This window comes from Balaenoptera musculus, chromosome 8 (genome assembly GCF_009873245.2).
Source record: "Balaenoptera musculus isolate JJ_BM4_2016_0621 chromosome 8, mBalMus1.pri.v3, whole genome shotgun sequence".
NCBI lineage: Eukaryota > Metazoa > Chordata > Mammalia > Artiodactyla > Balaenopteridae > Balaenoptera > Balaenoptera musculus.
The window spans coordinates 26,094,956-26,122,418 of NC_045792.1; the positions used below are offsets into that span (position 1 = coordinate 26,094,956).

Sequence of the window (27,463 nt, forward strand, 5' to 3'; positions counted from 1 at the left end):
ATGCTAGGTAAATGAAAACAATAAGAAAGTAAGGGTACCAGGCAAAGTATAATCCAGGCCAAAAAAGGAAAACTGTGACACAGAAAGCTCTCTTTTAATGCTAAGAGCCACAATTCACAATAAAGATAATAGTTATCTTGTGCCAAATAACACTGTAACCAGAAGATGCAGGAAGACAAAGATAGAATTGCACTAATAGTAGAAGACGTTAACAAACAAAACAAAGTACAAGACAAAATAAGTGTACAAAAAATGACTATGTATATAGAAGACCTAAACAACATAACATAGACTCTATGACTATAAATCAAACTTGACATGCTGACAGTAGACTGTAAAACATCTAAAGTACATATAAACTATTCATAAAAAGTAATCATATATGAGGCCACAAAGTTCCGTAAAGTAGAAATATTAACAAAAAGTATCTGATCACAATGTAGTACTAGAAATTATTAACAAATTCCAAAAGCAAAAATGATCTTCTATTGAAATTAATAAAACTTATTTTAAATAATCCTTGGGTCAAATGAGAAATACGAACTGAAAGTAAAATTTTCTAATAATGAAAACACTTTATATCAGAATCCATGACATGTAGTTAAAAGAGTAAGCAGAAAAATATTGATCAATAAAAGAATTAAGAATAAATGAATTAAATTCATAAATTAAGGAAAACCTCAATGAGTTTACTAAGTTTTCAGAATTTTCACTAATACCCCAAATTATGAAAAGAAACAAACTCAGTCATTACCCACATCTTTTCCCTCTTATTTGCCTCCCTTTTTTCATTGAGAAAATATTGGAAAAGGCTGGAGAGAAATGGGCTAACTTATGAAAAAGTGGACAATGGAGATGACTTTTTAAAGTGAATGTTCCAGTGCTAAACACTGAGTTGGGAAATAATTTAAAACCCACATATCTTTCCCAATGGGAATGGAAAGATTTCTACTAGGCAATATGAACTATGATACACAATATTTACTATCTCAGAGAGAGACTTACAGAGCTCAGCAATTCTAACAAAACATCTCAATCACACCTCCACTCTCCACCCTTCCCCACAATTCCCTCAGGCTATGAAAAAGTAGATAGAATAGGAACTATCCAGGCCTCAAACTACAGTGCTGACTGGAAAACAAATTGGTTCAAGTTAAAAAGTATGAAGAAAGCCAAGCAATTTTATTGCTGATAGAATGTACAACACAGACCTCCAAGCAATATGAAAAGAAACATTCTGGCAACTCTGTAAACATACCATGGAAAAAAAAAAGAAAAAGGAGTAAAGAATAAATGTATAAATGAATTGAAACAACACATGCAAACTACGAAAAGCATGACTAGAAGAAAACTCACACAAAAGAAATTTCCATAAAGTGCTTCTTGAGCAACTTGATGAAAATCTAAATGCAATAAACAAAAGCTCAAAAACAAGATGATTTAAAAAATAGAATTAGGAAGACTGCTTAGCTATAAAAAATGAGAAACCAAAAAAAAAAAAAAAAAAAGAATTAGGAAGACTGCTTAGCTATAAAAAATGAGGAACAAAAAAAAAAAAAAAAACATTGCTACAGAATCAATAAATAAATTAGGAACAATAGGTACACAGGACAGACAAGGCTAAAAAAATCAAACTAACTCTATGTCCATTTACTAAGGTGACAACAAATGTGAATTTGGATCAACTAAAAGGAATGCAGAGTACTGGAAATTGCAGTACTTGAGTATATATAAGAGAATTTTTTTCCTCATTAAAAAGTTGCTTTAAAATAGTTAGGTGTTTAAAGCAAAAATAACAATGTATTCTGTAGATTCTAATAGACACAGAAATAAAATGTAGAAAAAGAAAGGGCAAGGTGGGAAAAATGAAAAGAAGAAAGTTTTAAGGTTCTTAAAATGTGAAATGGCATATTTTTGGTGGACAAACTCTTAGGGTGGCCTCCATTATGTTCCAATCCTGGTGTTCACAACCTTGTGATTGCATCCCCTTGAGTGTGGGGATCCAGGAACTGTGACATGCCTCTAACCAATAGTATATGGCAACAGATGTATGTGATTTTGCATATTATGTAAGAGTTCAGATGCCATCTTTCTGGAATCTCCCTCTCTGTTGCTGGTTGTGAGGAAGCAATAGGCCATGTTAGAGAACCACATGTGCTAAGAAACTGCTGATGCCTAGAGGAGCAGAGAGCACCTTCTGGCCAACACCCATTAAACAACTGAAGTTTTCAGTTCTAGCTGCAAGGAACTGAATGCTGCAAAGAACCATGTGAGTGTGGAAGTGAATCTTTTCTGAGTTCAGTCTCCAGGTGAAAACTCTGTTCTAGCTGACACCTTGGCCTGGTGAGATCCTAAGCAGAGAGGCCCAGTCAAGCTGTGCCTGAACTCCTGACCCACAGAAGCTGAGATATTAAAGATTTGTTGCTTTAAGCTGCTAAAGTTGTGGTAATTTGCTATATGGCAATAAAAAACGGATATTATTGATATAATGTTTAGGTTTAAATCTATCATTTTGTTGTTTTCTCTTTATCCCATCTATACTTTGTTTCCCTGTTCTTCTTTTTCTGCCTTCATTTAGATTATTATTTTATGTTTCATTTTATCTTCTTTGTTGGGTTTTTGCTATAAATCTTTATTTGCTTGTTTTTTTTAATCTTAGGATCTGCTTTAGAGTTAATTACATATCTTTATCACAGCCTACATTCAAGTTCTGTTATACTGCTTCAAATATAGTACAATATCCTGTACTTTCACTTCTCCCCTTCCCACCCTTGTGCTATTATTGTCATTTATTTTGCTTTTACATATGTTATAAACCTCATACTGTTTTTGTTTATAAAAGTAAAATATCTTTTAAAGAAATCTAGAGAATAAGAAAAAAATCTTATATATTTATCCATGTAGCTGCTTTCTTTGCATGCCTTGTAATTTTTGACTGGAGGCCAGACACTTTGAATTTTATATTGTGACTATTGGATATATTTTTATTCCTATACATACTTTTAAGCTCTGTTCCAAGACGCAGTTACTTGGAAACAGTTTGAGCCTTTTGCCTCTTGCTTTTAAGATGTCTGTCAAAACTAGATCAGTGCTAAGTGTTGGAATAATTATTCTACACTGCAATTACCATCTGTGTACTCTATCCAATTCCTAGTCAATCTTGAAATTTTCCATTCTAGCTATCAAGAAAGGTTCCCCTTAATCATCTCGGGTAGGTCAATCTTTTCCTGGCCTTGGGTAGTTTCCTCACATGCATACAATTAGTCAGTCTACAGATACTAGAAGGGGACCCTCTGAAGATCTCTAGAATTCTCTCTCTGTGTAGCAATCTCTTCTCTAGTAACCAGTCCTGTTGTCTTAGTCTCCCCAGACTCATAGTTCTACTTCCTCAACTCAGTTAGTTCAACGGGCTCTGCCTGGATTCTCCCAACTTGTACCACAAGGTGGAAACCCTCACAGCAATAAGATAGGGTAATACAGGGTTTATCTCACTTTCCCTCCATCTCTTAGGGCTCATTATACTTTCTTGCCTGATATCCCATGTCTTAAAAACCATCCTTTCATATATGTTGTCTATTTTTCAGTTGTTTTGGACAGGAAGATAATGTGGTTACTTTGTCTTAGCTGGAAGTGTAAGTCTTGAGTTATTTCTTATGAAAAACAAAGGCTGACTGAGGGTTGAACCAACAGTGCAAAGGGCAGAGCAAAGAGCCCAATGGAATCATTCTCAAGAAGCAGGACTGGGGAAAGAAAAAAAAAGGAAGCAGGACTGGGGCCCTAATCAAGCAACTGGCAACATATGCTTGCCTTAATTTTAGAATTACTAGCGAACAGTGACTAAAATGTGCCTCAAGTTTTCCATCTTTTTCAATGAATGTTTCCACTGCAGTAACTATATACTTCTCTTACTACTGTATGTTTGATTGTGTGTGTGTGTGTAAGGGGTACAGATAATTTGTCTAAGTTCACAGGTCTTCAGATTGAAGCACCTGAGTAACCTCATCTCCATCTGGGCCTGATTTAGATGGGATCCTGAATTTTGAGCCTAAGTCTAATGCCCTACTGGAATGGGACTTTCTTGGGTGGATTTGAATATGTTTTTCACATAGGAGGAGTATAAGTTTGTGGCCAGAGGGTGGACTGTGGTAGACTAAAGATGACCACAAATTATTTGACACTACACCCACTGAGAGATAGGGTTATGACCCCTCTTCTTGAATGTAGGTGGGCTCTGTGACAACTTTATCATAAAAAGAACACAGCAAAAGTTAAGCTGCACCAGACTCTAGAAGACTGGCACTTTCCACCTGTTATCTCTTGGAACTGTCTTTTGGAATGCTTGCTCTGGAGGAATCCAGAAGCCATATAGCAGGTCCAACTACCCTGAAATTACCATAGGAGAAAAGAGTATTATCAGCCCATCCCCAGCTGTTCCATTCATTCCACTATAGGCACCACACATGTGAGTAAAGGAACCATTTCCACTATTCCAGCTTCAGCATACACTGTATGAAGAACAGAGTATCCAGACATATGACCCCAGTCATCTCCAGACATTTGAGCCACCCCAGCTGAGGTCCCGGACATCCTGAAGCAGAGGCAAATCATCCAGCTGAGCCCTGACCAAACGTCTCACCTATAAAACCATGAGATATAATGAAATGGGTATTATAAATAACTAGAACAGGAGGAAAATCAGGAGTTCAGTTTAGATATGCTTACTACCGATACAGTTACAGAACAGATGTCAAGTTGGTATTTGGATATGTGATTCTGGAATTCAGTGAAGATGTCCAAAGTGAATAAAAATTTAGAAAACATCCTCCTTGTTCTCTTCTATTTTCCTTTTTCCATAGTACTTATCACCTCTGACATTTCCTAGATAATTTATTTATTGTCTAATGTGTACTATCTGTCTTCTCTGATACAATGTAAACTCCTCAAACACAGGGATTTTTGTTTTCTTCACTAATGTAACCCCTGCACACAGACCAGTGACTGGCATATAGAAGACACTCAAATATTTGTTGAGTAAATGAACCAACTTAAAAATAGTATTTAAGACCATTTTATTGAGAAAATTACCTTGGGAGAGAGTGAATACAGTAGTTACAGTTTGAGAATAGGCATTTCAACGCTTAGAAGTTGACAAGAGGAGAAACCAGCAAAGGAAATTGAGAGGATGCAGCCAGTAAGGAAAGAGGATAAATAAGAGAGAGTGTTCTAGAAGCAAAGTAAAAATAGTGTTTCAAGAAGGGGAAGTGATCAAGTATGCCAATGAAGCTGATAGAGTAAGATGAGCACTGAGAATAAATTATTTGATTTGGCAATGTGGAAGGAACTGAGGACCTTACCATAAACAAAACTAAAACTAGTAGAATGGTGAGGATGAAGTCTAACTAATGAGAACAGGAAGAAGATGGAAGGAAAGGAAAGATTTTTTTTAATGAATTTTGGTCAACTGGAGAAGAGAAATGACTAGGGGTGGCAGTATGATGCCAGGGCTTGTTGTTGATATATTATTAAAGGTTTTGTATGCTAATTGAAATAATCTTATAGAGAGGAAAAAATCTAATAATTCAGAGGGTAGAGGCATTTGAGTAGGTGAAAAAGGATGAAATCTAGTAGTACATAAATGAGTTGACTAGCTCTAGATAAGGACAACAAAATAATTTACCTATAGTTATCAAGAGGAAAAGCAGAGTACATGGGTACAGATGCAGGTATATTAATTAGATGTGGTAGAAACTTCCTTCTATTTAGTTCTATTTTCTCAGTAAAACAGGAAGCAAGATTCATCAGCTAAGAATGAAAACAGAGGAGGTATAAACAGTCCTTTAGCACTGTACTTGAATACACTTGGCACATATCTTGCATTAGAACTTATATTCTGCTGCAAATATTTTTGAACATGTCTCTTGCACCACTAAACTATGAAATGATTTAAGGTATAGGAAGTATTTTTTACTTTTGTACTACCAGTATGCAACAAAATGCCCTGCAAACAAATGTTTGTTAACTCACTGACTGAATAAATGAATGTTAAAGATTCCTCTGAGACTTTGCCGCAAGGCCAAAAGAGTCTGAAAACAGCAATAAATAAAATACTATCAAGTATCAATGCGATAATAACTTAAATCCAATTTGCAAATATTGAGAATCTGAAACCATTAAACTTCCAACTTCTATTAAAATTTTAAAACTGCAGACAGAACATAAACATTTCTCTTTTTTCAAGATACTAAAGAAATGAGATGTCAATATTAAAAATAACTACATCGAGTTAGGAGTTACTGTAGAGTACATGTCACATTGATTCTAAGTATTCAACATTTCATGACAAAATGTCAAGGTTCCGCTCCAAAAAAATCAACATCTTTGAAAAAGGGTTACTACAAAAATATCTCCCATATAAAAAATAAAGTAAGAACACTCTTAGAGACCATGGCCATATTTTATATGTATAGGGTTTTTCTCTTCACACCAAGTGTAAGAATAAAGGAAAATGAAGAACCTTAGATCAAATGGGACAACGGAATGTGTTCCTGACACTAAAAATACTCACATTACTTAAGATTTTGTAATAATCAATACAACCCCAAAATGATGATTTGGCTAAAATTTTTAACTTTCATACAAACCCCAAACAACTGTAAACTGTAATTTTTGGAACAATTACTTTTAAAATCACCAAAATTCAAAGACACTATTTAAAAATGCAGAAATAAAAACAAATCATGAACATGTTATATACCTTATTTAATTCTTAATTACTTTTGGGACATTCTTTTCTCCTTTAATAAAAAGAATAGTAGTAATATATATGCTATTGGTAGAAAATTAAGAGCTTCTATAAAATGCTGTGAAAAGAAATTTCAATTATTACTAAATATGCCAACTCTTAGTTTAAAAAATGCAGAAGCTAGTCAGCAGACTTAAACTTGAAGCAGACCCGCTTCCCTCTGAAGCAATGATTTGCTATACTTCCTAGATAATCCTTCAGAAGAGTCTTTCTATATGTTAATATAAATAGTTCAGAATACCAAGACATAGGTACAGAACAGGACAAGCACAGGTTACACAACATAACTGGTCTTGCTCCACAGTTGCTACAATGAAGTCCACAGGAGCAGGTGGGGAAGGAAACCGACACAATCCAATGATGCAGTTGTCATAAAACCAGATCATGACTCTCTTCCTATTACCTGATGGTCAGTTGTTTAGTTAGATGCAATGGAAATAAAACTGAAAGAAATCTGAAGAGGACATAAAAAAATGAAAGGTATGTCTCAACATGTTTTACTTTTGGTGAAGTCAAATGGTTTCCACCACTGAGCAAACTGCAGTACTTTCTTCCTCTGATCCTCAAAGCTTTCTCGGATCCCTTTTCTCCAAAGTCTTGGTTCTACATCCAGCATCCCACCAATGATTTCCTTTCAAAGAATGAGAAAAATACAAACACGTGCATGTATAAATACTAAAAACAGGAATGAAACTATTTCTATTTATTCTGTTACTAAATATAACATTAAGTAGTTCTCCGTGAGGATGCTCAAATTTTACATAGGTATTAGTTTCAAGTTAAAAATAAACCTTCTTTTCATTTAGTTCTAACTGTGCAAACCCTGTGATTCTAGGGGTCCTAGCTGTGTCTCCTGTCAAACAATTTGTCTATTTTGTTGCTTGTCAGCACATCTATCAGACAGCAGCAAAGGGGAGGAAGAGAAAATGAAATTTAATTAATTTGGTCCTTATTAGCTGCTCTGGTAAAAGTTTGAAGAAAAAGTTGATCAACATGTAGCAATTATTAACTTGGTTGTTCAACTACAGTTGAATCTCAGGGTAATGTTCTCTCTACTACCCAGTATAGTTAAAAGCCAGTTTCTTCTACTATTAGCTGTAGTTCTTTTTTCAGGAAACAAAATCATATTTTAGTACTAATCTAAGCAAAACAAGAATTAAAAATTATAAATCACCCTCATTTAAAAAGTCACATTCCCAAGCCCTGAAAGGAATGGATTTCTGACTGTCTGCTTATTATTCTAGATCATTTCCTTCATGATCCTCTTCCTGTGCTATCAGTTACAGAAATTAATCAAAGTTATGATAGTGAGTATCCATGTACAGAAGATATGGGGGAGATTTATAATGCTTTGAGGAAGGGAAGTATGGTAATATAGGAAAATCTTGGGCTAAGGGTTGAGTTCTGCATATTCAGTCTAGGTCTACAGGATTGTGTGGTAAGACCTTGGACATAATCACTCTAAGACATAGGTTCTTCATCTTAACAAATATACTAAAGGGACCTACTATGTAAAAGCAAGTGCCAAATATTGTAGAGGATACAGAGATAACTAAAATACATTTCTCTGTCTTCAGAAAGCTCATAACAGAATGTGGAGCTGTGGTGGGAGGCACAATAATACTCCAACTATATAAAGGACTGTCTTATAAAGCAGAATAAGGCAAATGTCAAAGCAGACTACGTGGAAACTCAAAAAGAAAGAAGATTCTAATTGTTGGATAAATCAGGAAAAGCTTCGTGGAAAAGGAAACCTCTTTTCAGTGGGAAAGGGAAATAAAGGGGTTAAGAGAGACACAGTTTAAAAAGAGGGCACATTTAGATTTAATGCAAGAGTTTCTTGGCACCAGCCAATCACTAGCAATGTAGTTTAAGAAAGCCTAGCTTATAAATTGATCTAAAACTGTCTATAAAACATCAAGTTTTGTCTCATGTGTACCATATAAGGACTGATTCTTGTTCTGTTACTGAAGCAGATGTTAATGGAAAGAAACCAACCCTTCTTGCTCTCTAAACAACTGCAGGCTGAAGGGAGTTTTGGTCTCATAGGCTGTTTCTTGGAAAGCAAATTTTGGGGAAAACTGATCAATGATGTAATGCTAACTAAAGAAGCCTTCCTTTTAACATTAAGACAGTATCATAAAAACCACAGTACATGCATAATACTTGTGGGGGGACGATCTCCCAATTAAATTTATGCAAGTTAAAAAATTGATATTTTACTTCATTTTCACTAAAATTAAGTTTTCTTTTTTTGAAAGAAATAAATGCAGAGTCATAAAGCTTTGAGTTATAAAGCTCTATTGAATAACAACAGAATTTTTCAGAGCAATGAAAACAAATTTCTTTCTAGTTAACTCTGGGAAAAGATATTCTGAAAAATTCTCAGACAAGTTTCTGTAACGTATCTCAACAGTTCATTGATGAATGTGATTTTAGGCCTCTAGTTAACCTTTAAAGATAACAGCATAAGAATTTTTGAGTCCAAACCTCTTACATGTCACTATTCTTTGTAGAAAATGATCTTACACAGGAGCTGAAAGTGGGGAGGAAGAACAGGGAACCATGGACAGAGTTCATCTAGGCTCCTCTAATTTAGAGAGAAAGGCCTGAGTTATACTAGATTGAAAGGTCACTTCTAGAGCTGTTATTGCCCAGACTTCTTTTGATTGCTTCAATGGCTACACTAATTTCATTCTAGTCCCTGATACTAACTTACATACTTCCCAGATACTCAGTAGACCTTAAATTTAAGGACTATATCCCTAGAAGGCAATCTGTAGTAACGGAAAGAATCCACTAGCAAATGAAAGATCTACACTCTAGTATCTGTCCAGAAACTATCTGTGTGAAATGAGTGACACATTCTTCTTGGACTATATGGTGCTTAATTATAAATGAAGATGTGAGATCATTTGTTCTCTAGCTCAACCATGAGCTTATGCACCCCTTGTTTCTGTCACTTATTAGCACATGACTGTGGGGAAGTTACATAGCCTTTCTGTAGCTCAGTTTTATCATCTATAAAATGAAAGTATAAAAATATCTACATAATAGAGTTATTGTGAGCATTAAATGAGTGCTCAGAACAATACCAGGCTCATTGTAAATCCTCAGTGAGTGGGTTATCATCATTATCAATTATCATCACTCTCAGCACAAGCCTGGCTGACTCCACAGGAAAACATTATAGTCACCATTGACACTGTCAACAAATGTTTGGTTACAAAGTAATATTCCTGTTATAAATATTCTGGGATATATTTATTAACAATTTCTGGGTACTCCCTCTAAAACTTGGGTGGAACAGTAATAACCAACTTCACTATATATTGTGGCCAAAGTTTTGATTTCCCTTCAAAAGAAAAGTGTTACAAAGTTGCTAAACTCTGGTATTTTACTAAATATGTGAGCATACCTTTCCAAAGTAATAAGGGAATTTGCGTTGATCTTCAATGACATGGGCAAACCCTCCCTGGAGGCCAAAATTCACAGAAAAGTAAGGTAAGCCTCTGGGTACCTAAATAAACAGATAAATCACACATGAATACAGCATGAAATCAGAAAGTTATGCTTAATCCCTCTTCCTAATTAAGCATCCCTCAACTCAAGACAAACGTATACACTAAATTTCCAGTTCTATAGGTATTTAAGCAATAACCTAACTTCTTAAGTAAAACATTTCATTTGGTACCCTTTCAGCTAGATAGTGCTTTATAATATCCAGCAATTATAATCAGAACCAATTATTTTTCTGTCTTTTGGGGAAACAGGAAAGAAAAGGCATTTTTAAAATATATAACAACCGAGTAGTTTTCCTTAGACTATGCAAATAGAGATTAAGGATATGCTTCCTTATATTTTCCTCACAATGCAGAGGTATAACATCCGTGAGATTTTACTACTATTTATTGATCAAAGATAAATTAAACATGAACAATCAGTTTTTTATTAACTGGTGAGGTGGGTATAGAAAGTTTTAGTTTTACCAACCTTGTTTCAAAATATTTCCATGATTAACTATTATCTTTCCCTCTCTTCTTTCCCTCCCTCTTTCTATACACACTCACGCACACACACACACAAACACACACACACAAACACACACACGTGTGCATGCATGAAGTATTTTAAACTCTATCTTGATTGGAAAACGCCATAATTTCTAGCTTTAAAAGTTAAGTGGAGACAGCAACAGTCAGCTCTACCTACCACCAGAGTCTCCAATCAAGCCTCTTAGACAGCCTCAACCACTAGAGGGCAGACAGCAGAAGCAAGAAAAACTACAATTCTGCAGCCTGTGGAACAAAAACCACATTCACAGAAAGACAGACAAGATGAAAAGGCAGAGGGCTATATACCAGATGAAGGAACAAGATAAAACCCAAGAAAAACAACTAAATGAAGTGGAGATAGGCAACCTTCCAGTAAAAGAATTCAGAATAATGATAGTGAAGATGATCCAGGACCTCAGAATAAGAATGGAGGCAAAGATCGAGAAGATGCAAGAAATGTTTAACAAAACCCTAGAAGAATTAAAGAACAAACAAACAGAGATGAAAAATACAATAATTGAAATGAAAACTACACTACAAGGAATCAATAGCAGAATAACTGAGGCAGAAGAACGGATAAGTGACCTGGAAGACAGAACGGTGGAATTCACTGCTGCGGAACAGACTAAAGAAAAAAGAATGAAAAGAAATGAAGACAGCCTAAGAGACCTCTGGGACAACATTAAACGCAACAACATTCGCATTATAGGGGTCCCAGAAGGAGAAGAGAGAGAGAAAGGACCAGGGAAATATGTGAAGAGATTATAGTCCTAAACTTCCCTAACATGGGAAAGGAAATAGCCACCCAAGTCCAGGAAGCGCAGAGAGTCCCATACAGGAAAAACCCAAGGAGAAACACGCCGAGAAACATATTAATCAAATTGGCAAAAATTAAAGACAAAGAAAAATTACTGAAAGCAGCAAGGGAAAAATGACAAATAACATACAAGGGAACTCCTATAAGGCTAACAGCTGATTCCTCAGCAGAAACTCTGCAAGCCAGAAGGGAGTGACATGATATACTTAAAGTGATGAAAGGGAAGAACCCACAACCAAGATTACTCTACCCGGCAAGGATCTCATTTAGATGTGATGGAGAAACCAAAAGCTTTACAGACAAGCAAAAGCTAAGAGAGTTCAGCACTACCAAATCAGCTCTACAACATATGCTAAAGGAACTTCTCTAAGTGGGAAACACAAGAGAAGAAAAGGACCTACAAACACAAACCCAAAACAATTGAGAAAATGGTCATAGGAATATACATATCAATAATTACATTAAATGTGAATGAATTAAAGGCTCCAACAAAAAGACATAGACTGGCTGAATGGACACAAAAACAAGACCCATATATATGCTGTCTACAAGAGACCCACTTCAGACCTAGGGACACATACAGACTGAAAGTGAGGGGATGGAAAAAGATATTCCATGTAAATGGAAATCAAAAGAAACCCGGAGTAGTTATACTCATATCAGATAAAATAGGCTTTAAAATAAAGAATGTTACAAGAGACAAGGAAGGACACCACATAATGATCAAGGGATTAATCCAGGAAGATGATATAACAATTATAAATATATATGCACCCAACATAGGAGCACCTCAATACATAAGGCAACTGCTAACAGCTATAAAAGAGGAAATCGACAGTAACACAAAAATAGTGGGGGACTTTAACACCTCACTTACACCAATGGACAGATCATCCAAAATTAAAATAAATAAGGAAACAGAAGCTTTAAATGACACAACAGACCAGATAGATTTAATTGATATTTATAGGACATTCCATCCAAAAACAGCAGATTACACGTTTTTCTCAAGTGCATCTGGAACAATCTCCAAGATAGATTACATCTTGGGTCACAAATCAAGCCTCACTAAATTTAAGAAAATTGAAATCATATCAAGCATCTTTTCTGACCACAACGCTATGAGATTAGAAATGAATTACAGGGAAAAAAACGTAAAAAACAAAAATACATGGAGGCTAAACAATACGTTACTAAATAACCAAGAGATCACTGAAGAAATCAAAGAGGAAATCAAAAAATACCTAGAGACAAATGACAATGAAAACACGACGATCCAAAACATATGGGATGCAGCAAAAGCAGTTCTAAGAGGGAAGTTTATACCTATACAAGCCTACCTCAAGAAACAAGAAACATCTCAAGTAAACAATCTAACCTTACAACTAAAGGAACTAGAGAAAGAAGAACAAACAAAACCCAAAGTTAGCAGAAGGAAAGAAATCATAAAGATCAGAGCGGAAATAAATGAAATAGAAACAAAGAAAACAATAGCAAAGATCAATAAAACTAAAAGCTGGTTCTTTGAGAAGATAAACAAAATTGATAAGCCATTAGCCAGACTCATCAAGAAAAAGAGGGAGAGGACTCAAATCAATAAAATCAGAAATGAAAAAGGAGAAGTTACAACAGACACTGCAGAAATACAAAGCATCCCCAGACACTACTACAAGCAACTCTATGCCAATAAAATGGACAACCTGGAAGAAATGGACACATTCTTAGAAAGGTATAACCTACCAAGACTGAACCAGGAAGAAACAGAAAATATGAACAGACCAATCACAAGTAATGAAATTGAAACTGTGATTAAATATCTTCCAACAAACAAAAGTCCAGGACCAGATGGCTTCACAGGCGAATTCTATCAAACATTTAGAGAAGAGCTAACACCCATCCTTCTCAAACTCTTCCAAAATATTGCAGAGGAAGGAACACTCCCAAACTCATTCTATGAGGCCACCATCACCCTGATACCAAAACCAGACGATACTACAAAAAAAGAAAATTACAGACCAATACCACTGATGAATATAGATGCAAAAATCCTCAACAAAATACTAGCAAACAGAATCCAACAACACATTAAAAGGATCATACACCACTATCAAGTGGGATTTATCCCAGGGATGCAAGGATTCTTCAATATAGGCAAATCAATCAATGTGATACACCATATTAACATACTGAAGAATAAAAACCATATGATCATCTCAATAGATGCAGAAAAAGCTTTTGACAAAATTCAACACCCATTTCTGATAAAAACTCTCCAGAAAGTGGGCAAAGAGGGAACCTACCTCAACATAATAAAGGCCATATACAACAAACCCAGAGCAAACATCATTCTCAACGGTGAAAAACTGAAAGCATTTCCTCTAAGATCAGGAACGAGACAAGGATGTCCACTCTCACCACTATTATTCAACATAGTTTTGGAAGTCCTAGCCACAGCAATCAGAGAAGAAAAAGAAATAAAAGGAATACAAATTGGAAAAGAAGAAGTAAAACTGTCACTGTTTGCAGATGACATGATACTATACATAGAGAATCCTAAAAATGCCACCAGAAAACTACTAGAGCTAATCAATGAATCTGGTAAAGTTGCAGGATTCAAAATTAATGCACAGAAATCTCTTTCATTCCTATACACTAATGATGAAAAATCTGAAAGAGAAATTATGGAAACACTCCCATTTACCATTGCAACAAAAAGAATAAAATACCTAGGAATAAACCTTCCTAGGGAAACAAAAGACCTGTATGCAGAAAACTATAAGACACTGTTGAAAGATATTAAAGATGATACCAACAGATGGAGAGATATACCATGTTCTTGGATTGGAAGAATCAATATTGTGAAAATGACTATATTACCGAAAGCAATCTACAGATTCAATGCAATCCCTATCAAATTACCAATGGCATTTTTTACGGAACCCGAACAAATCATCTTAAAATTTGTATGGAGACACAAAAGACCCCGAATAGCCAAAGCAGTCTTGAGGGGAAAAAACGGAGCTGGAGGAATCAGACTCCCTGACTTCAGACTATACTACAAAGCTACAGTAATCAAGACAATATGGTACTGGCACAAAAACAGAAACATATATCAATGGAACAAGATAGAAAGCCCAGAGATAAACCCATGCACCTATGCTCAACTAATCTATGACAAAGGAGGTAAAGATATACAATGGCAAAAAGACAGTCTCTTCAATAAGTGGTGCTGGGAAAACTGGACAGCTACATGTAAAAGAATGAAATTAGAATACTCCCTAACACCATACACAAAGATAAACTCAAAATGGATTCGAGACCTAAATGTAAGACCGGACACTATAAAGATCTTAGAGGAAAACATAGGAAGAACACTCTTTGACATAAATCACAGCAAGATCTTTTTTGATCCACCTCCTAGAGTAATGGAAATAAAAACAAAAATAAACAAATGGGAACTAATGAAACTTCAAAGCTTTTGCACAGCACAGGAAACCATAAACAAGACGAAAAGACAGCCCTCAGAATGGGAGAAAATATTTGCAAACGAATCAACAGACAAAGGATTAATCTCCAAAATATATAAACAGCTCATTCAGCTCAATACTAAAGAAACAAACAACCCAATCCAAAAATGGGCACAAGACCTAAATAGACATTTCTTCAAAGAAGACATACAGATGACCAAGAAGCACATGAAAAGATGCTCAACATCACTAATTATTAGAGAAATGGAAATCAAAACTGCAATGAGGCTTCACCTCACACCAGTTAGAATGGGCATCATCAGAAAATCTACAAACAACAAATGCTGGAGAGGGTGTGGAGAAAAGGGAACCCTCTTGCACTGCTGGTGGGAATGTAAATTGATACAGCCACTATGGAGAACAATATGGAGGTTTCTTAAAAAACTAAAAATAGAATTACCATATGAGCCACTGCTGGGCATATACCCAGAGAAAACCGTAATTCAAAAAGACACATGCACCCCAATGTTCATTGCAGCACTATTTACAATAGCCAGGTCATGGAAGCAACCTAAATGCCCATCGACAGACCAATGGATAAAGAAGTTGTGGTACATATATACAATGGAATATTACTCAGCCATAAAAAGGAACGAAATTGAGTCATTTGTTGAGACGTGGATGGACCTAGAGACTGTCATACAGAGTGAATTAAGTCAGAGAAAAATAAATATCGTATATTAACGCATGTATGTGGAACCTAGAAAAATGGTACAGATGAACCAGTTTGCAGGGCAGAAGTTGAGACACAGAGGTAGAGAACAAACGTATGGACACCAAGGGGGGAAAACCGCGGTGGGGTGTGGATGGTGGTGTGCTGAATTGGGCGATTGGGATTGACATGTATACACTGATGTGTATTAAAATTGATGACTGATTAAAAAAAAAAAAAGTTAAGTAGATCTTGTGTCCTTCCAAGTTTTTCCTCCAAGGCCTTATTCTGTCACTAGAAAGTATTCAAACTGGTCAATTTAAAGTAATATCTCTCCCCTCTAATCCCCTTATACAGTCAGCATTTACTAATTTTGGCAGTGAATTACATATTTTTACTTAACTATATATACTTTGTATTATGTCCTCAGGAAGGCATGACTTGGAAAGAGATAGTATGGTATGGTGGAAGAAGAGTGGTCATCTTGAAATAGTATAAAGCAATTAAAATTGGGGCTTATAAAGAGTTGTTCAGGTTATAGGAAAAGCATAAGTAAAAAATAATCAGTTTACAAAATAGTACAATACGTAAAACACAGAGAAATGGGTTACTACTTTGTGCTTTTTAAAAATATTTTCACATTTTAAAATAAAATGTGAAAACATATGACAGAGACAATTAGGAAAAAAATAAAGAGACAGACAAGGCTCTAATCACAGCTCTGATATTTATAACTATGTAACTTCAGGCAAGTTATTTAACATCTGTGAGTCTCATGAGAAATATGAAGAGCTCAGAAGTTTGCTGTGAAGATCAAATAGAAAAATGCATATAAATGCTTGGCACAGAGAATATTATTCAAATATTACTTTCATTTCCATCTATGAATAGTGCTTTGTGCAAATCTGGTAGTCAAAGAAAAAGGAATGGAAGGCTCCATTAAAAATATATATATATATTTTTAACATCTTTATTGGAGTATAATTGCTTTACAATGTTGTGTTAGTTTCTGCTTTATAACAAAATGAATCAGTGATACATACACATATATCCCCATATCGCTTCCCTCTTGCATTTCCCTCCCTCCCACCCTCGCTATCCCACCCCTCTAGGTGGTCACAAAGCACCGAGCTGTTCTCCCTGTGCTATGCAGCTGCTTCCCACTAGCTATCAGTTTTACATTTGGTAGTGTATATATGTTCATGCCACTCTCTCACTTTGTCCCAGTTTACCCTTCCCTCTCCCCGTGTCCTCAAGTCCATTCTCTAGTAGGTCTGTGTCTTTATTCCCATCCTACACCTAGGTTCTTCATGATCATTTTTTTTAATTCCATACATATGTGTTAGCATACGGTATTTGTTTTTCTCTTTCTGACTTTCTTCACTCTGTATGACAGACTCTAGGTCCACCCACCTCACTACAAATAACTCAATTTCGTTTCTTTTTATGGCTGAGTAATATTCCATTGTATATATGTGCCACATCTTCTTTATCCATTCATCTGTCGATGGACACTTAGGCTGCTTCCATGTCCTGGTTACTGTAAATAGAGCTGCAATGAACATTGTGGTACATGACTCTTTTTGAATTATGGTTTTCTCAGGGTATATACCAAGTAGTGGGATTGCTGGGTCGTATGGTAGCTCTATTTTTAGTTTTTTAAGGAACCACCATACTGTTCTCCATAGTGGCTGTATCAATTTCCATTCCCACCAACAGTGCAAGAGGATTCCCTTTTCTCCACACCCTCTCCAGCATTTACTGTTTGTAGATTTTTTTGATGATGGCCATGATGAGGCCACACCTCATCATGGTGTGAGGTGAAACCTCATTGCAGCTTTGATTTGCATTTCTCTAATGATTAATGATGTTGAGCATTCTTTCATGTGTTTGTTGGCAATCTGGATATCTTCTTTGGAGAAATGTCTATTTAGGTCTTCTACCCATTTTTGGATTGGGTTGCTTGTTTTTTTGATATTGAGCTGCATGAGCTGCTTGTAAATTTTGGAGATTAATCCTTTGTCAGTTGCTTCATTTGCAAACATTTTCTCCCATTCTGAGAGTTGTATTTTCGTCTTGTTTATGGTTTCCTTTGCTGTGCAAAAGTTTTGAGTTTCATTAGGTCCCATTTGTTTTTCTTTTTATTTGCATTTCTCTAGGAGATGGGTCAAAAAGGATCTTGCTATGATTTATGTCATAGTGTTCTGCCTATGTTTGCCTCTAAGAGTTTTATAGTGTCTGGCCTTACATTTAGGTCTTTAATCCATTTTGAGTTTATTTTTGTGTATGGTGTTAGGGAGTGTTCTAATTTCATTCTTTTACATGTAGCTGTCCAGTTTTCCCAGCACCACTTATTGAAGAGACTGTCTTTTCTCCATTGTATATTCTTGCCTCCTTTATCAAAAATAAGGTGACCATATGTGCGTGGGTTTATCTCTGGGATTTCTATCCTGTTCCATTGATCTATATTTCTGTTTTTGTTCCAGTTCCATACTGCCTTGATTACTGTAGCTTTGTAGTATAGTCTGAAGTCAGGGAGTCTGATTCCTCCAGCTCCGTTTTGCTTTCTCAAGATTGCTTTGGATATTCAGGGTCTTTTGTGTTTCCATACAAATTGTGAAATTTTTTGTTCTAGTTCTGTGAAAAATGCCAGTGGTAGTTTGATAGGGATTGCACTGAATCTGCAGATTGCTTTGGGTAGTATAGTCATTTTCGCAATGTTGATTTTCCAATCCAAGAACATGGTATATCTCTCCATCTGTTTGTATCACGTTTAATTTCTTTCATCAGTGTCATAGTTTTTTGCATACAGGTCTTTTGTCTCCTTAGGTAGGTTTATTCCTAGGTATTTTATTCTTTTTGTTGCAATGGTAAATGGGAGTGTTTCCTTAATTTCTCTTTCAGATTTTTAATCATTAGTGTACAGGAATGCAAGGGATTTCTGTGCATTAGTTTTGTATCCTGCTACTTTACCAAATTCATTGGTTAGCTCTAGTAGTTCTCTGGTAGCATCTTTAGGATTCTCTATGTATAGTATCATGTCATTTGCAAACAGTGACAGCTTTACTTTCTTTTCTGATTTGGATTTCTTTTATTTCTTTTTCTTCTCTTATTGCTGTGGCTAAAACTTCCAAAACAATGTTGAATAATAGCGGTGAGGGTGGGCAACATTGCCTTGTTCCTGATCTTAGTGGAAATGATTTCAGTTTTTCACCATTGAGGACGATGTTGGCTGTGGGTTTGTCACATATGGCCTTTATTATCATTAAAATATTTTTGCTGTCTGAAGTAGATCAACATGTGTGAGACATGAATTTGAATGGCTAAAATCATGTTGTAGACTACATCAATTAAAGAACAGTACTTCGAGGAAGAGATAACTTCAGAAAGCAATTTATGACGACAGTGCCCATGCTTTTTGTTTGTATTATACTGTGTCTGGCAGAAAAAATGGCTTTCTAAATACGTCAATGCTCCTATCCCATATTTGCCATGAATATGTTACATTATATGGCAAAAAGGACTTTCCAGATACAATTAAGTTAGGGATCTTGAAATGGGGAGATTATCCTGGGTTATATAGCATATGATAGGAGGTCAGAATCAGAGAAAGACTGGAAGATTGTATATTGGTTGACTTTGAACACAAAGGAAAGGACCACAAGCCACGGAATGCAGGTGGTTTCTAGAAACTGAAAAAGGCAAGGGAATGGATTCTCCCTGTGAGCCTCCAAAAAAAAAAAAAAAAGTAGGCCTGCTAGCACCTTGATTTAGCCCAGTGAAACCCAGTTCATATTTGTGACTTCCAGAACTATGAGATAACAAATGTGCTGTTTTTACAGCACTAAGTTTGTGGTAATTTGTATATATCAATACATACCAAAGCTCAACAACATATGGTATAACTGCCAAGTTGGCAAAACGAACACATTATTTCTAAACAAAGAACAATTGTTGCCACAAGCAACTCTCCTCTCACTGCAGGCTGCAAAAGGTACAACCTAATGTCTTGCCTGAAGAGTTGTGAGTCAGTAGGCATTGCAAAGGATCCAGTATCAAAGTATATGTACATTTAGCACTTCCCTTTTCCTGCCTTGACCAGCCAGAGGGATAGAAGTTGGAACCTTGGTACCACCCATGAAGAGTACTGACGGAATTACAGCAAAAAATTTTATTGATGATAGGAAAACAGTAGTATTTGAGCTTTCCCCTTTAATATTCCAGATTTTAATCCTGACTTCCTATAATTGTCCTCATATTTGACGGTCTTAGGGTAAACCCTAATTTTCCTTGAGGTGGACTTTGCTTAGTTTTGAAAGTCAAACCCGAGACGTCTTAGATGTTTTTCAACTGCTATAGTTATCACAAAATTACATTTAAAAAATCATATTAAAGAGTTGAGGAAGAATTCATGTGAAATCTCAATAAAATTGTCTCGTGAAAAAAGTCCACCTTCTTGACAAGTTACTGAATATTATGCAACTCCTCTGCAATGAACATTCAGATCTGTTTTTCTTGTATATTTCCATGAACTTCACACTACACTGCAAAGAAATCAAAAGACCCAGAGAAAGTAAACAAAATAGACACAAAAAGAGAAGCTTATACTCACACAAATAAAAACATAAATCAACAGAGAATCAGAATGAATTACAAATATGTGAATATCTACTAACAGCCAAGAATCCACTATGGAAAAAAAACTCACCACAACCCCAACACACACATAAAATACTTTATGAAACTACTAAGGACATAGAGTTTTTAAAAAGAAGGATAATGAGGTTTCTTCAGAATAAAAATAATGTTAAAATAAATCAAGATTGTTCACTTCATGCTCAGAAACATAATTATCATTTAAAAAAGACACTGGAAAGTTTGTTAACCTTCTAAAAAGTGACCTGTTTTGAAATTATTCTTATACTCAAGTTCTCTTCACAACTCCATCCACATAATTATTAAATCCTAAGCTAAGAGTGACCTCAAGAGGTCATCTGGTTCATTCCCCACTACTCTCAAATAGTCTCAGATAACACGCTATGTGGTGATTTAGAAAAGAAAACACTTCAAAGTTGAATATACAACAACCATTCCAAGAATCTGTATGTTTCTTACTGTCTATATTTGTTATTTTAAAATATTAAAATCCTCTAGGTACTTATTTTAGGTATATATCCAGGTTTTAAAAAACAACCTTACAATAGGTACTAGATGGCTTACCAGTAAAAATACTGCATATATAGTGGTTATCATGGAGTTCATATATGTTGATGTATATCTCTATCTATCCTTTTAAACTGATAGTCATTTAAGTTCAAACACATTCTAAAAGATCTATATTTTTTTATTCCCCCTTCATGTTTTCTATTTTTGATGTCATATTTTACATCTTTATGCCTATCCCTCACCTGTTCATTGTAGTTATATTTAATTTTAAAATCTTTGTCTTTTAACCTTTCTAATTGTTCATTTAAGTGGTTGATCCACTGCCTTTACTTGCCTTTAACAGTGGGGTTTTTCCCTTCCTGTATTTTCTTATTTCTTGTTGTGGTCCTTTCTTTTTCACTTGAAGAAGACCCCTTAACATTTTTTGTAAGGTCACTTTAGTACTGATGAACTCTTTTAGTTTTTTAGTTTTTTCCTTTTAGCACTTTAAATATATCATGCCACTCCCTTTTGGCCTGCAAAGTTTCTGCTGAAAAACCAGCAGATAGCCTTATGGAAATTCCCTTGTCATAACTGTTTTTTCTTGTTGACTTTAAAATTCTCTCTTTACCTTTATTTTTTCCCATTTTAGTTACTATATGTTTTGGTGTGGTTCTCTTTGGGTTCACCTTCTTTGGGACACTCTGTGCTTCCTATACCTGGATATCTATTTCCTTCTTCAGATTCAGGAAGTTTTCAGCCAAAATTTCATCAAATACATTTTCTATCCCTTTCTCTCTTTCTCTTTCTGTAGGGACAATGCAAATTTAGAATGCCTGATGTTGTCCCAGAGGTCCCTTAAGCTAGGCTCATTTAAAATTTTTTTCTATTTTTCCTGTTCTGATTGGGTGATTTTCACTATTCTATATTCCAGGTTGCTTATGCATTCTTCTATATCACCTAATCTGTGGTTAATTCCTTCTAGTGTATTTTTCATTTCAGTTATTACATTCTTCAGCTCTGACTGGTACTTTTTTATATTTTCTAGTTCTTTGTTAAAATTCCCACTCTGTTCATTTATTTTTTTCCCCAAGTTGAGTTAGCATTCTTATTACTATTGCTCTGAACTCCTTATCAGGTAAATTATTTATCTCTGTTTCAGTAGGGTTTTATTCATTTTTATTTCTTGTTTATTCATTTGAAACATATTCCTCTGTCTGCATGACAGTAGGTGAAAGAGTTACCTATCCTGGTCTTGAAGATATGTCCTTGTGTGGGAGCATCCCAATGCAGTCTGTGTGTGCACAGTGGTTTCAGTGGGAGCTTGATCTGAAGTAAGCCCAGGGTGCTCTGACAGCCACTGCCTTGGTGGGAGGTAGTCAGAGCCATGTTTGAGCTGGGGCTTCTCCTATGCTCAATGGCAGTCACTGCCCTACTCGGGGTGGGATCCAGGCCCAAGGAGCTGAAGCAGGAGCCCTGAGGGACCTGCACTTCTCCCAGGTGTGATGGCAGTCTCCACCTTAATTGTGAGCATGGTCAGGGACTGAGGGCTTGGGGCTGCACTTTGAAGAGGTTCCACTTTTTCCTTGGTGCACGTACTTTGGTAAGAGGCTAGATCAGGGCTGGAGGAGTTGGAGCCACACTACTGAGCTGGTTCCACTCCTTCCCAAGTGTGCGCATGGACACACACACATGAAATGGCAGTCTCCACCCTGGAGCTGATTCCTCTCCCTCCCAAGTATGTTGCTCCCATCCTAGTCAGAGGCAGGGCCAGGGTCCAACCAAGCCCTGTTCCCTCCAAGTGTGTGCACTCTTGTTGGCAATTGCAGCCTTGACCTTAGCAGGGAGCAATAGCAGAGCAGTAGTGGCTAGAGTAGGAGTCTAGTGCAAAGTTGGGGGCACACTGGGGTGGTTCTGGCAAGCCGGCCAGAGCATCATGAAGTTTTCAATCTGCTGCCTCCACCCTGGGACTGTGAGCAAGCAAGTCTGTGTGCAAGCTCCTCAAGAGCAGAGTTTCCATTTATTACATCACTCAGGTAAGCCCCACTGGTTTTCTAACCCAGACAGGCTCATCTTCCTCTTGCTGGATCACAGGGCTAGAATGCCTAATGTGTGGATTGAATGCTCCGCTCCCCAAGGAAGATCCTGAACATGTGATATCTCTCTCCTCTCTAGGTCACTCTCTAGGGGTGTCAGTCCCAACTAGATCACTTCTCCTCCCCTCCTATCAGACTCTGTGTGGTTCTTTCTTTACAGTCTAGGTTGCAAAAGAGCTGTTCTGCTAGTCTTTAGGTCACCTTTAGTGAGACTTGCTTTGTATGTAGTTGTAGTCTTGATGTGTTTGTGAGGGAGGTGGGTTCAGCATCGTGCTACTCCACCATTTTGATTCCACCCCTCCCCTAAAATATTTTCAACTGCCATTAAAATCATGTTCTAAAAGAATACTCAATGGCATTGGAAATCATGATATGAGAAGTGAAACTTAGGCACAAAAGATGTATGTGCATTAGATACCTTTTTCTATAAGATCATGAATTGGACGTTTGTGGGGGCATTGTTTTGTTTTTTTAATATACTGTCTGTCCCAATTCACCAGAGCAAGGGAAAAGAAAAAGACTATAGGCAAATTGTAAAATTATTTGTCTAGTTCTGTGAAAAATGCCATTGGTATTTTGATAGGGATTGCACTGAATCTATAGATTGCCTTAGGTGGTAGAGTCATTTTAACAAAATTGATTCTCCCAGTCCAAGAACACGGTATATCTTTCCATCTTTTCGTTTTATCTTCAATTTCTTTCATCAGTGTCTTATAGATTTCAGAGTAGATCTCTTTTGCCACCTTAGTTAGATTTATTCCTAGGTATTTCATTCTTTTTGATGTGATGGTAAATGGGATTGTTGCCATAATTTCTCTTTCTGATACTTCGTTGTTAGTGTATAGAAATGCAACAGATTTCTGTATATTAATTTTGTATTCTGCAACTTTACTGAATTCATTGATGAGATCTAGTAGTTTTCTGGTGGTGTGTTTAGGATTTTTCTATGTATAGTATCATGTCATCTGCAAACAGTGACAGTTTTACTTCTTCCTTTCCAATTTGGACTCTTTTAATTTCTTTTTCTTCTCTGATTGTTATGGCTTGGATTTCCAAAACTATGTTGAATAAAAGTGGTGACTCTGGACATTCTTGTCTTATTCCTGATCTTAGAGGAAACGTTTTCAGCTTTTCCCCATTGAGTATGATGTCAGCTGTGGGTCTGCCATATATGGCCTTTATTATGTTGAGGTATGTTCCCTCTATGCCAGCTTTCTGGAGAGTTTTTATCATAAATGGATGTTGGATTTTATCAAAAGCCTTTTCTACATCATATGGTTTTTATTCTTCAATTTGTTAATGTGGTGTGTCACAGTGATTTGTGAATACTGAAAAATCCTTGCATCCCTGGGTTAAATCTCATGTGATCATGGTGAATGATCTTTTTAATGTATTGTTGGATTCATTTTGATACTATTTGTTGAGGATTTTTGCATCTATGTTCATCAGTGATAATGACCTGTAATTTTGGTTTTGGTATCAGGGTGATGTTGGCCTCATAGAATGAGTTTGGAAGCGTTCCTTCCTCTGCAATTTTTTGGAATAGTTTCAGAAGGATAAACGGTAGAATTCACCTGTGAAGCCATCTGGTTCTAGACTTTTGTTTGTTGGGAATTTTTAAATTACTGACTCAATTTCATTACTGGTAACTGGTCTGTTCATCTTTTCTATTTCTTCTTAGTTCAGTATTGGGAGACTGTACCTTTGAAACACTCCGAATAGCCAAAATGATCTTGAGAAAGAAAAACAAACCTGGAGGAATCATGCTCCCTGACTTCAGATTATACTACAAAGCTACAGTCACCAAAACAGTATGATACTGGTATAAAAACAGACACATAGATCAATGGAATAGAACAGACAGCCCAGAAATAAACCCACACACTTAATGGTGAATTAATCTATGACAAAGGGGGCAAGAATATACAATGAAGAAAAGACAGTCTTTTCAGTAAGTAGTGCTGGAAAACCTGGATAGCTACATGTAAAAGAATGAAATTAGAACATTCTCTAATACCATACAAAAATAAAACTCAAAATGGATTAAAACCTAAATTTAAGACTGGATACTATAAAACTCCTAGAGGAAAATACAGGCAGAACACTGATTGACATGAATCACAGGAATCTATTTGGATCAGTCTCCTAGAGTAAATGAAATAAAAGCAAAAATAAACAAATAGGACCTAAGTAAATTTAACAGCTTTTGCACAGCAAAGGAAATCATCAACAAAATGAAAAGACAAACTACTAAATGAGAGAAAATTTTTGCAAATGATATGACCAATAAGGGATTAATATCCAATGTATATAAACAGCTCATACAACTCAATATCAAAAAACCAAAATACCCGATTAAAAAAAGGACAGAAGAACTGAATAGATATTTTTCCAAAGAGGAAATGAAGATGGCCAACAGGCATATGAAAAGATGCTCAACATCGCTAATCATCAGGGAAATGCAAATCAAAACCAAAACCGCAATGACATATCACCTCACACCTTCAGAATGGCTATCGTTAAAAAGAAAACAAATAACAAATGCTGGCAAGGATGTGAAGAAAACGGAACCCTCCTACACTGTTGGTGGGAATGTAAAATGGTGCAGCCACTGAGGAAAACAGTATGGAGGTTTCTCAAAAAACTACAAATAGAACTACCATATGACCCAGCAATTCCTCTCCTGAGTATATATATCAGAGAAAAAAAAACCCACTCATTTGAAAAGATATACACACCCCAATGTTCATAGCGGCATTATTTACAATAGCCAAGATATGGAAGCAACCTAAGTGTCCATTAACAGATGAATGGATAAAGATGTGGTGTATATATGTATATATGGAATACTACTCAGCCATAAAAAAGAACAAAATTTTGCCATTTGCAGCAACATGGATGGACTTGGAAGGCATTATGCTAAGTGAAATAAGTCAGACAGAGAAAGAGAAATAGTGTATGATATCACTGATATGTGGAATCTAAAGAATACAACAAACTAGTGAATAGAAGAAAAAAAGAAGCAGACACACAGATACAGAGAACAAACTACTGGCTACCAGTACCAATGGTGGGGGGCAATACAGGGGTGGGGAAGTTGGAGGTACAAACTATTGAGTGTAAGATAGGCTCAAGGATGTTTTGTACAACACGGGGAATATAGCCAATATTTTGTAATAACTGCAAATGGAAGGTAACCTTTAAAAATTGTATTACATTTTATTTTTAATTTTTAAAAAGGCTACAGACAATGGTTTTACTTTTGAATTAAAACTACCCCCAATAATACAATGAGATTTCAACCTTTTGCCTGGGATGTAATAAATAAAATAGTGACTTCTATCAGTCACGTGTATCAGGTCTGGCTTTCCAAAAGAAGAAATGGGAGAGAAATATTCTAGTGACATCTGCTAGAAGAGGAGTCAGCAAAATTTTAAAAACTTAAAAAACAATTTTAAAAACCTATAATAAAAGTAATTTAAATAAAATAATTTGGGCTTCGCAGATCATAAAATTTCTATTGCAACTCTCAACTCTGTCCTTGTAGCATGAAAGCAGCCAAAAACAGTACCTCTGAAACTTAAAAGCTTTTGCACAGCAAAGGAAACCATAAACGAGATGAAAAGACGACCCTCAGAATGGGAGAAAATATTTGCAAATGAAGCAACTGACAAAGGACTAACCTCCAAAATTTACAAGCAGCTCATGCAGCTCAATATCAAAAAAACAAACAACCCAATTCAAAACTGCACAGAAGATCTAAATAGATATTTCTCCAAAGATATACAGATTGCCAACAAACAGATGAAAGAATGCTCAACATCACTAACATTAGAGAAATGCAAATCAAAACTAAAATGAGGTATCATCTCACACCAGTCAGAATGGCCATCATCAAAAAATCTACAAACAATAAACGCTGGAGAGGGTGTGGAGAAAAGGGAACCCTCTTGCACTGTTGGTGGGAATGTAAATTGATACAGCCACTATGGAGAATAGTATGGAGGTTCCTTAAAAAACTAAAAATAGAACTACCATTCGACCCAGCAATCCCACTACTGGGCATATACCCTGAGAGAGCCACAATTCAAACAGAGTCATGTACCACAATGTTCATTGCAGCTCTATTTACAATAGCCAGGACATGGAAGCAACCTAAATGTCCATCAACTGATGAATGGATAAAGAAGATGTGGCACATATATACAATGGAATATTACTCAGCCACAAAAAGAAACGAAATTGAGTTATTTGTAATGAGTTGGATGGACCTACAGTCTGTCATACAGAGTGAAATAAGTCAGAAAGAGAAAAACAAATACCGTATGCTAACACATAGGTATGGAATCTAAAAAAATGGTTATGAAGA

At 35.9% G+C, this 27,463-nt stretch overlaps 1 protein-coding gene across 1 annotated transcript in view; it reads right to left on the minus strand.

The window, feature by feature from the left end:
* Positions 1-2,616: 2,616 nt before the first annotated feature.
* CWF19L2 (CWF19 like cell cycle control factor 2) overlaps positions 2,617-27,463 on the minus strand; it is a 195,855-nt gene continuing 171,008 nt past the window's right edge. Inside the window, exons 17-18 of the mRNA XM_036861742.1 lie at positions 10,221-10,322; positions 2,617-7,433 (exon numbers count right to left, since the gene is read on the minus strand). Of these exons, the coding sequence (XP_036717637.1) occupies positions 7,290-7,433; positions 10,221-10,322 (246 nt within the window). The 3' untranslated portion in view covers positions 2,617-7,289. The remainder of the gene's footprint in view (positions 7,434-10,220; positions 10,323-27,463) is intronic.